The sequence below is a fragment of the Mustela lutreola genome, chromosome 10, assembly GCF_030435805.1.
Source record: "Mustela lutreola isolate mMusLut2 chromosome 10, mMusLut2.pri, whole genome shotgun sequence".
NCBI lineage: Eukaryota > Metazoa > Chordata > Mammalia > Carnivora > Mustelidae > Mustela > Mustela lutreola.
Genome location: NC_081299.1, coordinates 48,475,366 through 48,491,857, shown reverse-complemented (window position 1 = coordinate 48,491,857; position 16,492 = coordinate 48,475,366). Strand labels below are relative to the sequence as shown.

The 16,492-nt window shown below is 36.9% G+C and overlaps 1 protein-coding gene across 1 annotated transcript in view; it reads left to right on the top strand.

Moving 5' to 3' along the window:
* C10H1orf87 (chromosome 10 C1orf87 homolog) overlaps positions 1-16,492 on the top strand; it is an 88,217-nt gene that overhangs the window by 55,479 nt on the left and 16,246 nt on the right. Inside the window, 1 exon segment of the mRNA XM_059138516.1 lies at positions 12,436-12,488. Coding sequence (XP_058994499.1) covers positions 12,436-12,488 — 53 coding nt within the window.

Sequence of the window (16,492 nt, the reverse complement as noted above, 5' to 3'; positions counted from 1 at the left end):
TGAAGCAATCAATTTCTATTTTTAAAAATATTTATTTATTTATTTTAGAGAGAGAGCATATGTGCGTGGGGAAGGGGCAAAGGGAGAGGAAGAGAGAATCTCAAGCAGACTTCCCACTAAGCATGGAGCCTGATGCAGGGCTTGATCTCATGACCCTGAGATCATGACCTCAGCTGAAATCAAGAGTTGGATGATCAACGAACAGAGCCACCCAGATGCCCCTGAAGTAATTTCATTAATTGAAAATACTTAAGAAATGTCTGCTTAAATTAAGACAGCCTTCTTGGTCATCAAAATACAAAGCAGAAAACTTTGAATTCCAACCATTATAGACTATCAAGAGTCAGATTTACCATTTCATCTGAAATAACTTAAAAATAGGACAAAATATATGAAGCAATGGTTTTTCAGATGTTTATACAAGGCAGCACAAAACCGTGATTCCCTAAAGAAAGAAAAATAAATGAGGCAAGCTAAGCTTATGGAACAAGAAGAGGAAATCCAGACCCCAGAATTCTTCTTCCACTAAAGAGATGGCATTTGGAGTTATGGAAGGCCAAGAAGGCTAGAATGCACAGTACAGAGAAGTGGAGAAGAGAGATCCCCCAGAGAGTTCTCTCTGGAGATTTCTAAAGAGTTGCTCTTGAGTACTGGCTAATGTATCCATTTGAGGAAACTACCCATGGCCCTGGGGTGAGGAGAAAAAAGAACAAAAGAAACAGACAGAAAAAATTTTAGGTCTTGCACAAGGGTTGAGAATAGTTCAGGTCAACTTAAAATAGACTGTTATAAATATAAGCTGTTATATATAAGCCTCATGGTGACCACAAAGCAAAAAGCTATAGAAGATACACAAAAGATAATGAGAAAGAAATCTAAACATATCACTAAAGAATCATCAAATCACAAAGGAGGAGACCAAGAGATAAAGGAACAGAGGAACTACAAAACAACCAGAAAGCAATGAACAAAATGGCAGTAAGTACATACCCATCTATAATTACTTTAAATGTAAATGGACTAAATTCTACAATCAAAAGATACAGAGTGACTGAATGGATAAGAAAGAAACAAGATGCATCTATATGCTGCCTATAAAAGACTCAAATCAGACATAAGGATAACACACAGACTGAAAGTGAAGGAATAGAAAAAGATATTCTATGCAAATGGAAACCAAAAGAACGCCAGGGGAGCTATAATTACATCAGACAAAATAGACTTTAAAACAAAGATAAAATGGAGATGAGAGTGTTCATAACCATCAGAGCTATACTACAAATATTAAAAGACCTCAGGCAGAGGAAAAAGATAATTTTAGATCTACACCAAAACACTGAAAAGTACTAGAAATAGTAATATATGGATGAATAAAAAGTATATTTCTCATTAAAAAAAACTCTTTAAAAGAAAATTTACTATTTAAAGCAAAAATATTAACAATGAACTATGGGATTCAGAATATAAGTGCAACATTTGACAATAACATACACAGCTGCAAGGGGGAAAAAAAGATGTACTTGATAAGGTTCTTATATGTATTATAATTTTGTTTGAAAGAAGAATATAATAAGTTAAAATGCTAATTAAAAAGATAAAAAGGATACACATGCATACTTAAATAATAAAATATTAAAAAGAGGAAAATGAAACAAGAAACAAATAAGATAAATAGGAAATAAATATCAAGGTATTAGATTTAAACCCAACCATATCAAGAATTATATTAAGTATTAATGATCCAAATGTACCAATAAAAAGTCTGTGATGTTCAGATTTCATATAAAAAGCAAGATTTAACTAAATGCTGTCTACAACCAACACATTTAAAATAAAAGACATACCAAAAGTAAAAATATGGAAATGATACACCATGTTAACTCTAATGAAATGAAAGTCACCTTGGTTACATTAACGTCAAATAAAATGCATTCCAAAGCAAGGGATACCAAAAAGTCGATTCATCAAGAGAACATAACAAACCTAAATGTTCATGTCCTTAATAATATAGCTTTAATTTACATAAAGAGAAAACATAAAACTTAAAGGAGAAACAGACAAATTTACAATTACAATTGGAGAATATAATATCTCTTTGTCAGTAATTGATAATAAGCAGTAATAAAATAAAAAAATGGACAAATGATCAAATAACTTGATCAATCAAGTAGCAATTACAGAATACTCCATATAATAGCAGAATACAGATTCTTTTTCATCATACATGAAATATTTTCATCATACATGAAATATTCTGTATTTTCATCATACATGAAATATTCTGAGCCATAAAACAAGTCTCAGTAAGTTTAAAATGATGAAATCATATAAAATATGTTCTCTGATCACAACAGAATTAAAGTAGAAATTAAAAGCAACAAACAAAAATCCTGGAAATCTCCAAACATTATGAAACTAAACAACACACTTCTAAATAACCTATGGTAAGAAAGAAAAAGGAAATTAGAAAACATTTTGAACTGAATTAAAATGAAAACACAACATACCTGTAATTTTTAGCTGTTCTCTTTTTCTCACATTTCCTATTCAATCCATCAAAAATTAATTAGGGAAGCAACTCGATCTTCATAATACCCCCAGAATCTGGTCACTTCTCACCACCTCTATTGTTAATTAACTACATTTCATTCAAGCTACCATTGTATGTCTCCTGGATTAGCATAATAGCCTCCTAACTGAACTAGATTTCTCCCTTGTTCCTAGTTTATCCTCAGTACAGTAGCTACAGTGATTTGTTAAAACCTAAAACAGTTTATGTCATTGTTTTGCATGGAACTGTAAGAGAATCTTATTTCACTAAGAGGAGGAAAAAAAGAAAAAAAAAAAAAAAAACCCAAGTCCTTATAAAGAGTGCTACCTGATTTGCTCCCCGATTACTTCTCTAGCTCCTTCTACAACTACCTTTGCCCATTCTGTTCCAGTTACCCTGTAATCCTTGTCCTTCTGACACGTACCATGCATATAACCACCTTAGCAACTAACCTCTGAATACTTCCTCTACTTAAAACACTTGTTTACCCAGATATCTACATGTTAACTCGATCATCTTCTTTATTTTTTACTCAAATATCACCTTGTCCACCTAGTCCATAGCCTACACTAACCACCCTAGTTAAAGTTGTAGTCTCTCAGCCCCTCTTCCTCTTACCCTGCTTTCCTTCTGCTTTCTTCAACACACTTCTAATGTATTCGGTGATTTGCTGATTTATGATGTTTATTGTTATCTGTTGATCTCTGATAGACTATAAGCTATACTGCCAGGGGTCAGGAAGATTATTTGTTTTGCTCACTGATGTATCCTAAGCCTCTAGAGCATGGCCTCTTAGAATTCAATTCGCACATATTAGAATTCAATAAATATCTGTGAAAGTGAACTGAACAAGGGAAGGGGTAGAATGTCAAGATACTCTCAGGGATGCCTAGTCAGACACAAATTCTGACTAGTCCCTCTCGTGGCCAAATTGAAGAAGGCCATTCCTAAAGACCTCATCAAAATCAGGTTCCTTGTGCTATCTTCTTAGCACTCAGCTATTTTCTTTCTTAAAACTTATCTTTATTTGTAATTACATATTTATTTATGCGATTTGATACTTTAACGTCTAGGTAGGTATCCCCATGCTGGCAGGGAACATGACTGTTTCCTTCACATTATATCCTCAGCATCTTGTAGGCCAATACTTGGCACATGATAGTCACACAGTAAATATTTGATTAATTCATTTATTAATTTATTTAACAAATACTTATTGAGCTGCTACTGTATACCAAGCACTACTCTAATCACTGGGGACACAGATATGAATGTAATAGTCTCCTCTCTTGTGAATCTTGTATTCTAATGGGGAAGAGAAACAGTAAAGAAGCTGGAATATGTGACATATATTACATGATGATTAGAGCAATACAGAAAAGCAAAGAAGGGTAAAGGTTACAGCAAACATCAACTGATAAATAAATGATGGAAGGAGACTGAACCTAGCCAATGAATTTCCACCAGGCCAGCTTCAGGACGTGGGGGTTTCCCTCATCTAAAACCTTGGAGGTGGCTGAGTAGCAGGGAGGAAGATGGTTAAGCAAAAAAAGCAGAAAAGTGGGCTAAGAGCCAAGTAAAAACCAATCATCTAAAATTGGGAGTCCCAAAATACCCCCCAAAAATGGAGAAAAGCAAGTATCAGCACTCACATTATACCTGCTACATAGTATACTTGATTAAAAGATAGGGTCCAGAACCAAGATTCCAGGAAACAAATATATGAGAATAAAGGGATTGGGGAGCAAATGAGGTTAGGCTACATATATCAATATTGTCAGTTTCCCGCTGTTTTATGTGCATATCAGAGAAGCACACTGGTTTCCTTATTCACCTGTCTTTGACCTTTGAATGTTCAAGGACATCAAACCATGAGAACTAGTAAAGAATTGCATTTATAAGTGATAAACCTGTTTCATCCTTAAACAGTCCTTGGCTAAAGCTTCTTCTGTTGAATTAAATCCATTCTCTTAAGGGTTTTGTATGCAAACCTATATCCTTAAGAGATTAAAGATGCAATTTAGACACACATTTTAGGAGCTGAATGCACAAATCATTATTTTAGTACATATTGTCCATTAATCTGCTGTTCAATTGGGAACCCATTTGGAATGTGGCTGCTTGCTAATTAGCAGGATTCTAGTGCTGAGCTGCTTCCTGATTAAATGTCCTTTAGAATCAATAAAACATCAGGAGGGATTATGGTGATGTGGGATTAGCCCCATCTAACCAAATAAAATGAGTTGTGTTCCCTTCTTAAACTGTCACGTTGCAAGAGCTGATGAGAGGAGCAATTTCACGAACGATGTTACAAAGTTGTTGTTTTTTGTGTTGTTGTTGTTGTTTTTTAAACTGAGATTTTTTTTTTTGCCATTTGCCTACCAATTAGCAGAGACATTAGTGAATGTCTGCTAGGGTAAGGCGATTTTGAGAAAGACTTGATTACGATTTCAAATCTCTACTCTGAATCACCCTTATGTAAAATGAGTTCAGGTTGTGTTGGATGGAAATTATTATCCTCATTCTTGGCCAGGAACACGTAAGTCAGAATTAGCATTTAATGTTTCTGTGTGACTTTGCAATAAATGGTAATTAAGGAGGGCAGAGAGAGAACAGGAGGCAAACTAATACCCTAAAATTGTATTGGCAAAATTAAATGCTTCAAACCCAGTTTAAAACACAGGCACACAAGCCAAATTGTGTTGGGGGAGGGGATAAATAATGAAGCTGCTCTGGAAGCTGCATAAATAGAATGCAGCAATTGACACAGCCACAAGTAGGACTTATCATACACATCTGGTCCATTATGAAGAGTGCAATTAGGTTGAAAAGGACCGGTTTGATAATCCCAGGAACAACCAGAGGATTTTAGGAGATAAAGCAAACATGAGGTGTCCGATTCAGCAATTACTTGTAAATGGGAATAGGAAAATTGGTAGATAGTGAGCAATTAGAGAAATGTTATGGATCTGCCCATCAGCTGGGTCTTGGGAACTGGACCTGGCTCTTAAGAGTTCACTAATTTCGTCTTCTTTTGCAGAAGTCCATATCCATATGGGGTCTGAATAATAATAATAATGATATTATTATTATTATTATTATTATTATTATTATTGAGTCAACATTTATATACTGGTAACTATATTATAGGCAATATTCTAAGTGTTTTATAAATATTACCTCTTTTAATCCTTGTAAATGCTCCATGAGGTAGGTACTACTATTTTTCAAAAGAGGAAACTAGGGCACAGAGAGGGTAAAACCAATAGGTAACTGATTAATGAATTCATCAATCAGTCTGAGTCAAAAGCAGGTTCTCTAGCTTCAGAGTCTTCACTCTCAATACACCATATAGACTCTCCTGCAAGTCCTAGGAAACTCAGACGCTTCTAGGACACTGACTAAGCATAAGGGCTTTAGGCAAACCCACTGAGTTCCGTGGCTGGCTCCATTTTTGGGCTTGGTACTGAGCAGTCTGGATTTGAGGAGCTCAGTATCTTCAGTCCTCTCCCCTAAGACCCAGGAGAGGTGTGAGATACAGATACAAAAGCAAGGAAGCTCTTAAGTTCCAGGGTGAGTCATGATCCAAAGAAGCCCAGGGCCCAGCCCAGGAGGCAACTTCCCCTCACTGGTGGAGCACCTCCCCTAGCCCTTCAGCCACTTACGTTGGGGAAAAGCAGCTTTAGTCCTGGAATCATATGGATCTAAATAGAAAACCTTGCTCTGAAATGCTCTAGTTTGGGAAAGTTGGGCAGGTAACTAATTTCTCTTAACCTTAATTTTCTCATCTGTCAAATGGAAACAAAAATTATTTTGATGGATTTAAGAGTTTATTCCCTTATGAATCAAGGAAGTGTTGTGCTTCTCACAGTTAACTGGAAGGCAAAAAGAATACAATGCAGGGCCCTCCATCAAGAAGGTGAACACAAAGGAAGATGGTGGAGAGGAATGAGCGTCCCAGTGGCTGAGTTAAATGACATAACAAAAATAACCTCCTGACTTGACGCTGTAAGGGACTGATTCACGTGGCACCTTATATGCGCCAGGCATGGGACTAAATGCTTTACATGGCTTATCTCATTTTACTCCTAATAGCCCCATGAGTTATGTTTTTATATCCACTTCACAGATGATCAAACTGAGATTCAGAGACCTTAAGTAAATTGTCCCAAAAGCTGGGCTTCATTGAATCTTTATTTCTGTTATGGGCTGAATTGCATCTCCCCAAATTCATAAACTGAAACCCTAACCTCCAGTAACTTACCCTATGACCCTGTTTGGAGATAAAGTCTTTAAAGAGGCTATTGAGTTAAATAAAATGAAGCTATGAGGGTGAGCCTTAATCCAGTCTGACGGGTATCCTTACAAGAAGAGGAAATTTGGAAATAGAAACCCCAAATATGGGTTAACACAGAGAAAAGACCATGTGAGGACACAGTGAGAAAGTGGCCATCTACAAGCCAATGACAGAGCCTCAGAATAAGTCGAACTTCCTGATACCTTGATCTTGGACTTCCAGCTTTCCAAGCCATAGAAAATAAATTTCTATTGTTTAACTTCCAGTCTATGGTATTCTGGTACAATAGCCTACCTGCCTCCTCCTTCTAGAATATTCTGTACTCTCTCAGCTGGAGGAGAATATTACAAGATCCTTAAGGGAATGGCATGATAATTAAATGCTTCAAACCATGGTATTTAAACTATGATTCTAGCAGTCTGAACAAGCTAGCACCTCAGTGCTATTTTACACTACATTTCAACTGAGCTTGGGGAGACCTGTAGGGACTAACCAGGTAAGAGAAGGAGAAGAGGGAAAAAGAAGCAAGCAAAAGTATTGTGGATTTGGAGAACTAGGACTATTATTATGGCAGCAGCATTCATTTCATAAGCTGGAGAAATGTAATGGGCTTAGGAAGTAAGCACTGACATACTTTTGGTTTAAGCCTTTATGAAACTCATAAAGAAACAGGTCACCTGTAATTAACTTAATCAAGATTACCAGGATGTTTCTATGAAATAGGCCACCTTTTGTATGTTTGGTATGTTTAGGCTTTTGTTCCATGTTATTTTGATATATAAGACTTACTATATAAAATTACTTATTGTATAAAATGTCATCCACATACTGTATAAAATATTAGCCATTTAATAATCCATAATTAAAATTTCAATGAATAAATAAAGAGGCAAAAACTTCACCAGTAGCCAAAACTAATAAGCACTCTAGTGCCAAAATCTAGAAGGAATCTCACTAACTATAAATAAATGGAATCTGGGAAAATCAGTGAGTTGGCATTCACCCTTGGCCCTGTCTACCTGTGAGAAGTACAACTGACAGAAGATCTCTCATTCTTTCACCAGACTTCCCCTTGATTTGGAGGCCCCAAGTCTTGACCCACTAAAAAATAACACAAGCACCACTTTCTGTAGCTGCAAGAGTATTGTTAGCCTGTGTCCGTACCCACCCAAGGGTACATACGCATACGCTTAGCCACATACTGCTTTTCTGTACCAATGCAGAAAGCACAACTTCAGAGAATGACAGTGCAAAAGTTTGGAGTGGGGAAGGAGGGCAGGGGCAAACCTGGCTGTGATGTCTGCATTTGATGAGGCATAATTCCTGCCAATAAAGTCATGTGGGTTGGAGCAGAGAGAGGCAGATCCCTGGTAGTCATATATGCAAAGTATATTGATAATGACATACATGCTCATTTCATGTCTAATACTCAACCCACCTGAGCTGGTCCCAACCAAGGGCCACCAGGTGTCAGTGAGGGTTGGCACTCACTCTGTGACTGTAGGACTAAATAAGCAGCGAATAGGACCAAGGAAAATCTATGCAACTGATCTGTTGAGTTGTGCAGAATGTGAAGAGTTCCTCATTTGACAGTGAATATAGAGAACTCCAAATATGAGATCTAATTTTAAAAATAATGCAGAATACAGAGAAGAAATGAGAATCCTGCAGATTCCAAATAGCAGCAAATTCTTGAAAATGATTACTCTAAAAACTAGGAAATGTTTAGAAAACCATTAATGTTCTCTATAGGCTGTATGGAGCCATGTCCTCTATTGAAACCAACTGGAAAGTAATAAGCATAATAAACTACTAAAATGAAATTTAGAAAGCACTAAAGTGAACAGAAGAAACTGAAGGAACTTGGTAAACATGGACAGTTTCAAGGAGCGGAAGCTTTTATAATCCAAATTAAGTGATAATCAGGAGTGTAACTATATGTGCTGATGTATGTCCACTAGACTAAATGGGATCCCTTGTCTATACTGCATCATTATGTTGTACACCAGAAACTAATATAATGTTACATATAAATTAGATCTCAATAAAAAATTATGAGACAATCAAGGAAATCTGATCATTGCTAGATAGTTGATGATATTAAGTTATTTGTATTACATTTTTAGGTCAACAAACTTTTTCTATAAAGGACCTGATAGTAACTCTTTGGGTTTTGTGAGTCTACAGTCTATTTCCACTACTCAACTGTGTCAGTATAGCTTGAAAGCAGCCACAAACAATGTATAACAAATGGCTGTGATTATTTTCCAATAAAATATTAATTAATTGATTTTCTTGAGAAAGAGAAAGCAAGCATGATTGGCCAAGGGAGTGCAAAGGAGGAGGAAGAGAGAGAATCTTAAGCAGACTCCATGATGAGTGTGGAACCCAACGTGGACCTCAATCTCACAACCCTGAGATATTGACCTGAGCAAAAACTTAGAGTTGGATGCTCATCCAACTGAGCAACCCAGTCACCCTCCAATAAAATACTATTTACTAAAATAAAAGAGGTAACCAGGGATCAAAAAAAAAGTAAAAGTGATACTAGGTAAAATCTATTAAGAATATCAAACTTGAAAGTTTTCCACAAAATTTAGAAACAAAAAACAGAGAAGAAAATGAGAGAAGATAGTAGACATAGAAGAGAAAAAATAGAAATTGAACCTAAGAGGCCTTGGCATTGTGGAAGAAGAAACTAGAAAAATGGAACAAGAACTAGCAACAAAACCTACAACTGAAAAAAAACTTTGCAGAGATGGGAAAAAAGAAAAAAACCTCTGTGTACAGATCAAAAGGACTCAGTATGACTAAGATAAATGAAGGGAAAAATACATCCATGTCTATCCTAACAAAAGTTTTGTGTTTACAGAGACAAGAAAATTACTTAAGGAGGCAGACCAAAACCAAAATAAAACTAAACCAAAGCAAAGGAAGGAAAACATTAATTTTAAATGAACCCAAATCAGATTGACCTCAAACTTCTGCAATAAAGAATACCAGAAGACACTGGAGCTGTGTTCAGGAGAAAAAAAATGTAACTGAAATAAAATTATATTACATTCACATGTAAGGCTATATAATTCAATGGTTGAGCATGCAAGATTTGGAGTCAAACGGCCAGAGTTTAAATTCTGGCTACCTCATTGAAAACGTGGGTCCTTGGGCAACTCTTTTACACGTTTCATAGGATGGCTATCTCAATTAAATGAGATAATGAACACAAAGTACTCAGAATACTTACTAAAGGCCATTTTAACTTAATAACCTAGTGGAATTTAGAATTTGAGCTCAGATTTGCCTGAATATAAAATCAGGCTCATAGACCTTGTCCTCCAGTCCTGAACTCTCTGACTCTGCATTGGAAGTTTGGCACCTGCTTCTGTGATTAGATTTATAGTGCCTGTTATGGTAACTGGAACCCATTATCCCATTTATTTATTTATTTATTTATTTATTTATTTATTTATTTTGCTCATTAATCTGTGTATTTGTTTATTTCCTTCTCATTCTTATTATTCTTTTTGTTTTGTTTTGTTTTGTTTAAATTTTTTCAATTTATTTATTTTCAGAAAAACAGTATTCATTATTTTTTCACCACACCCAGTGCTCCATGCAATCCGTGCCCTCTATAATACCCACCATTCTCCCATTTAAATTGTCAATGGCTCTTTGAAGTTCCTAGGGTAATGTAAAGAATACAGAAGCAAGAAAAAATTTAATTAGAAGGGTCTCAAGGATTTCGTTGATCACATAAATCCTATACACTTGAATCAGGCAGTGTCCAGTCTCAATACTTAATAAACTTTTCTCACAGTCTCCTCCTCCTACTATCAGCACTATTCAAGAAGGGGCAGAAGAGTTTCTGGTGCTGTTGGTCCAGATGACTTGTCCCATATTTGATAACTCCTAACAGCTCTGAAAAAACAAAGGTTATGCAATATGGAAACATCGATGATCTAGATTTTTATTGTCACATTGTTGTGGCTGTTTTTCTAAGGGTCAGAAGATGCTGTAGGCCTAAACCTGGCCCTCCTAGGAGGACAGAATTGCAGCAAGCATCGAAGTCAGGAGTTGCTTCCCTTGTAGCTCACTTCAGATCTGTGCTAATATCAGACCTTTGTATGATCATTGATATTTCCCAACAGTGCTGCTTTTCCAACATTCTTTCCCTGTGTATCCCTTCAGCAGCTGATAGAGTCATCATCTTATCAGGCTTATGATTTCTGCATACCTCCACCTTATCTATTCTTGTGCCCAAACTGAAATGAATCTCCAGAGGCCAGATTTCCATACCAAAAAAAAGAACTACTCTGACTTGAAATGTCATGTATGGGAAAAGTCCTATGAGGTATAAGCAAAACAATGAATCATTTTTATTTAAAGAGTAAAATCACATGATATTAAAACTCTTCTAGAAAATCCAGGGCTTCTATATCTCACAACTTGGGCTTTATATTTCCTTAACTACTGATGGGCAAGGAGGAGATAACAATTCTTACCAGTCGCAGTTTGGTGGCTAGCAACAGAAACTGCCTTTTGTTAAGCTAAATAAAAAGAAATATTTTGAAAAGATATGGAGTTATACACAAAACTGGGGGAAAATAAAACTTTGGGAGGAACCAGAGCCAAAAGTTAATGAGAGATACAGAGACAGGGAATGGGAGAGAAGGAGGAAGGTAGGGAAGGGTATGTGGAGAAAGTGATAAATAGATAGTGATTAATTAGACAAGGTGAGTCACAACACTGGCCCGGGTAGGGATATTGATTATAGTCCATCATCCCAGAGAAGACCATATTTGTATATAAATGGAGGATGGATGCCAGGCAAGCAAAAACAGGTAATTTTCATGACCAACATTTTCCTAAAGTACTTGTAAACCTTCAATGACCGTCACACGTAAATATATGCTTAATGCTCTTCCTGCTTGGAGATTTCACTAAATGTTATCTATTTGAACTCAGAACTCATTTCTATCCGCTCTTGTGTTTTTTCCTGTATCACAATAGTTCCCATTCTTGGGAAGACTACAAATAACATTTCTAACTCCCTTGACACCAAGGTTCTGGAATTGATTTAAGTTCCATCAGTGAAATGCAACTGGGTGAGATTTGAAAGGCAGAAGTGGCGGGGGTGGGGCCAGAGACATTTTAAGTATTTACTTATTTTCCCAAAGTAGTAGCAACTCCAGACCCTGGCAGGCAACAGTTTTTGCCTTGGCCAAAATGCATTTTGTACTGCCTAGTCACCAACCTCGCAGTCAGGGACAACTGAGACATTTGTCAAAAATTTCTGCAGTTCACTGGTCTCTAGAACTGGTGAGGCCTAATTCTGAGCCTAGCAGCAGATGCCAACCTCCATTCTACTAACCCCTGAAATAATTCTGTAGGCACCAAATTTCCTATATCAAAGCCCTGTTCTAGTAGAGACCCCTAAAATAGTTTGTTTCCTGAATTATACCTTGAATGATACAGGTATCAAAAAGCTCCTTCAATATCACTATCAATATAAACATTGACCTTATTGCACATTCTTTCAGAGATTTCTACATTGAGTACCAATGCCACGTTTACTTCTCTTGTACAGATGGCAGAATTTTGTTGAATTGTTGAACAAAGCTTCCTCTGATTTGCCCACAGGTGAGTTTGGCGGTTTAGTTCCTTGAGAGACATCCCAGTTCTCAGAGCCACTGTTGACTCTGCTGCTTTGCTCCAGTAGTTTTCTAGTTGGGTTTCATCTTATTGCTCTCAGAAATGTAAATGGCACAGCAGTGCAGGAAAAATAAGACTCAGGATTGCCTCACTGGCTATTCTTTTAGGCCAGGGGGATCATAAAAGGCATAATTCTCCAAGTTGTATTATATCATGAAACATTCTCTAGTGAGCGCCCTTTCAGATGAATGCAGCTCTTAGAGAAGAAGTGGACATGATTTATTAGAACTTCAGTTGCACAGTCCCTTAGATCTAGGAATGCCACAGCTAGGTAATTACCCTACTGGCATCTCAAAAAAATAAAATTAGAGTAAAATAAAATAAAATAAATGTTCAGTGTATCATTTTTTGGTAAATGCCTGTAAAAACAGAAGTAAAAAATATTTTAAGTTAAAAATAAGAATGGAAACAATAAGAAATCCTTCAGGGACAATTTAATTAAATTACAGTATATCCAACTGATAAAGTTATGCAGCTGTAAAATAACATAGCTGGCCTTGATACAGGAAGATTTCCAAGACATATTATTAAGTGAAATTATAAAGATTAATTTGGGCAAAATATTTAGCAATTAGCAAGTTTTAAATGTGACAGGTGAAAAAATATGCATTGATATTAATCTGCTGTTGCAATTTCTATTTACTACATTCATCAACCATTTAGTGATTACCTTTTGGATCAAAACACAAGGTACCAAAAGTTTGAGGGGAGTGGTGGTGTCTCAGTTTACATTCCAGCAGAACAATAACCTTCCTGGGTATTTCAAACAGGGAACTTAAAACAGAGGATTAGGGGACAGGTTGCACAAGCTTTAAACAAGCAAAAAGAGGATAGTGTGTGTATTCATTTCCTTAGGGCCACCATAACAAAGTTCGACAAACTGGGTGGCTTAAAATAACAGAAATCTATTGTCTCACAGCTCTGGAGACCAGAGGCCTGTCCTGAAAGCAAGATGTCAGCAGGCCATGCTCATTCTGAAGTCTCTAGGAAAACATTCTTCCTTACCTCTTCTAGCCTCTGGTGGCTCCAGGCATTTCTTGGCTTGGCTTATGGTTGCTTAATTCCACTGTCTGCCTGCACCTTCACATGACCTTCTTCCCTCTCTCTCTTTGGTGTCTCTGTATCTCCTTTTTCATATAAAGCCACCACTGTTCATTGGATTTAGAGCTCTCCCAAACCCAAAATGACATCATCTTAACTTGATTACATATAAAATGAGCCTGCTTCCAAATAAGGTCACATTAACAGGTACTAGTGGTAGTACACAATTCAACCCATGACAGTTGAGGTAACCCAGAGCTTAGGAGTTGTGGAAACCAGCTCTCATCTTTAGTGCTGAAGGAACATAGTGAAAGGTGTACTGTTAGCAGAATCTTGGCAAGTGCTACTACATCGCTGATTCTAGGATCTCCAAGAATAGGCCAAGCAGCTAGAGAAAGAATTTTGAAGGAGGTGCCACACAGCTGGTTACACCATGTAGTTTGAAACTCAGTGTTTCACAAATAGGGCTGGTGCTTGGATTTCTGACAGAACACAATGTGGTGAATGCTGGACCTACTGAATGGGATGTCCTGTCGCTATTCATCTAGATTTTGAATTTTCACATATGACTTTTGTTCAAAATGTTGAAAAACACTTCAGAAGTCTCCTTCAGATGCAAGAATGAGGTTCAGGAGGCTTCTCTGACAGCTCAATCTTAGCAACAGCAGTAGCTCTCCCCTGATGATGGACAGATACTAACAAACTCCAAAAACAAGAAGAAAATACTTCTACTCTACTCTCCCCACAGTTTAATCTCCCTCCAAGCATCTCCCCTTTCTGGAATTTAGCCTGAAGCCAGTAGGCCAGGGAAATATACTTGTAGATCCCCATCCCAGCATTATAGAAAAAAGATAGAAGGGATGTGCTAGAAGACAATAGGGTAATAGCAAGTGAGGGTTCATTTTTCACGTATAACTTCAGAGAACTCAGTTTTGTTGAAAAAACAAAACAAAGACATTCAAAGGTGATCACAACAAACGTTTAAACCAAATGCTTTCTCTTTCTCGCTCTAATATAAATCCAGGTCACTTGATGCATTTGTTTGCTAGAGTCGCTTACACAATAGATGTTTACTTTCTCAGAGATCTGGAGACTAAAAGTTTAAAGTCCCAGTGTCAGCACGTTTGAAAGTGTAGTGAAAAGAAGGGCCATCTGTACCCAAGTGTTCATAGCAGCAATGGCCACAGTCACCAAACTGTAGAAAGAGCCAACATGCCCTTCAACAGATGAATGGATAAAGAAGATATGGTCCGGGCGCCTGGGTGGCTCAGTGGGTTAAGCCGCTGCCTTCGGCTCAGGTCATGATCTCAGAGTCCTGAGATCGAGTCCCACATCGGGTTCCCTGCTTAGCAGGGAGCCTGCTTCCCTCTCTCTCTTTCTCTGCCTGCCTCTCCATCTACTTGTGATTTCTCTCTGTCAAATAAATAAATAAAATCTTTAAAAAAAAAAAAAAAAAAGAAGATATGGTCCATATATACAATGGAGTATTATGCCTCCATCAGAAAGAATGAATACCCAACTTGTATATCAATATGAACAGGACTAGAGGAGATGATGCTGAGTGAAAAAAGTCAAGCAGAGAGAGTCAATTATCATACGGTTTCACTTACTTGTGGAGCATAAGGAATAACATGGAGAATATTTGGAGAAGGAGAGGAAAAGTGAATTGGGAGAAATCAGAGAGAGAGACAAACCATGAGAGACAGTTGATTCTGAGAAATAAACTGAGGGCTTTGGAGGGGAGGAAAGTAGGGGGTTAGGTAAGTCTGTGGTGGGTATTAAGGAGGGCACGTATTGCATGGAGCACTGAGTGTGGTGCATAAACAATGAATCTTGGAACACTGCAAAAATAAAATAAAATTTTTTAAAAAGAGAAAGAAAGAAGCCTTTCTCCCCTTGCCTTGCAGATGGCCTCTTTCTCACTGTCCTTACATGGTCTTTTCTCAGTGCAGGCACATCCCTGGTGTCTCTTTGTGTATCCAAATTTTTGGTCTTATAAGAATACCGGTCAGACAAGTGTCTTCATTTTAATGAGTTCAGTTGAACTGAATCACCTCTTTAAACAGCCTGTCTCCAAATACAGTCACATTCTGAGGTACTAAGGGTGAGGACCTCACCATGTATTTGAGGGGGGCGCAGAATTCAACCCATAATGGATGACATAGAAAAGTGTACAAAAAGATGAGCCAAAGTCTCACCTTTGCAACTAAATAACCATCTTCTATTGGAACACTTATTTTACTTCTCTTGGACTCATTTTTCTCATCTTTAAAATGAACCCAAAGTAGGAAAAAAAATACCTGCTCTATTGCTATGAAAAAGTTTTTTAGGCAATATTGCACTCCACAGAGCATAGGACTTTGACTTTGGTGAAACTTCTATTGCACTGTTGTTGTGATAGCCCATAGCTTATTGAGAAATTTAATGCCTTAATCTCTTCCCATTTCTGTGTTGCTGGAGCTGTGATGATTAAGTGCTTCTAGGCACTGAAGGAGGTACATCTTACTTGCCTGTTTTCTTGAAAGAAAATACATTATAAGAAACTAAAGGCAGCTACTCCTTTTGGGTGTGAAGAATTGTGATTTTTTTTTTCCATTCCTGGAGCCTCATTTCACTCAAAAATTCTATAATGACCTATTAAAATGACTCCTTTTTATAGGTACTGCCTTATATAACAAATTTATCTCACTGGGACTCCCAAGAATCCTATTAAATTCTTTTTTAATGCATACATGATAATCATATAAATACTTAATATCTGTGACTTGGGCTAAGGTCTAGAATGCACTAGTTTACAGTTGGCAAGACCAACTAGAAGACTAGAAAAAATATAAAACAACATCTTTTTTAAAGCTATTATTTGGAATTCAAACTGAATACCAGGAAAAAAA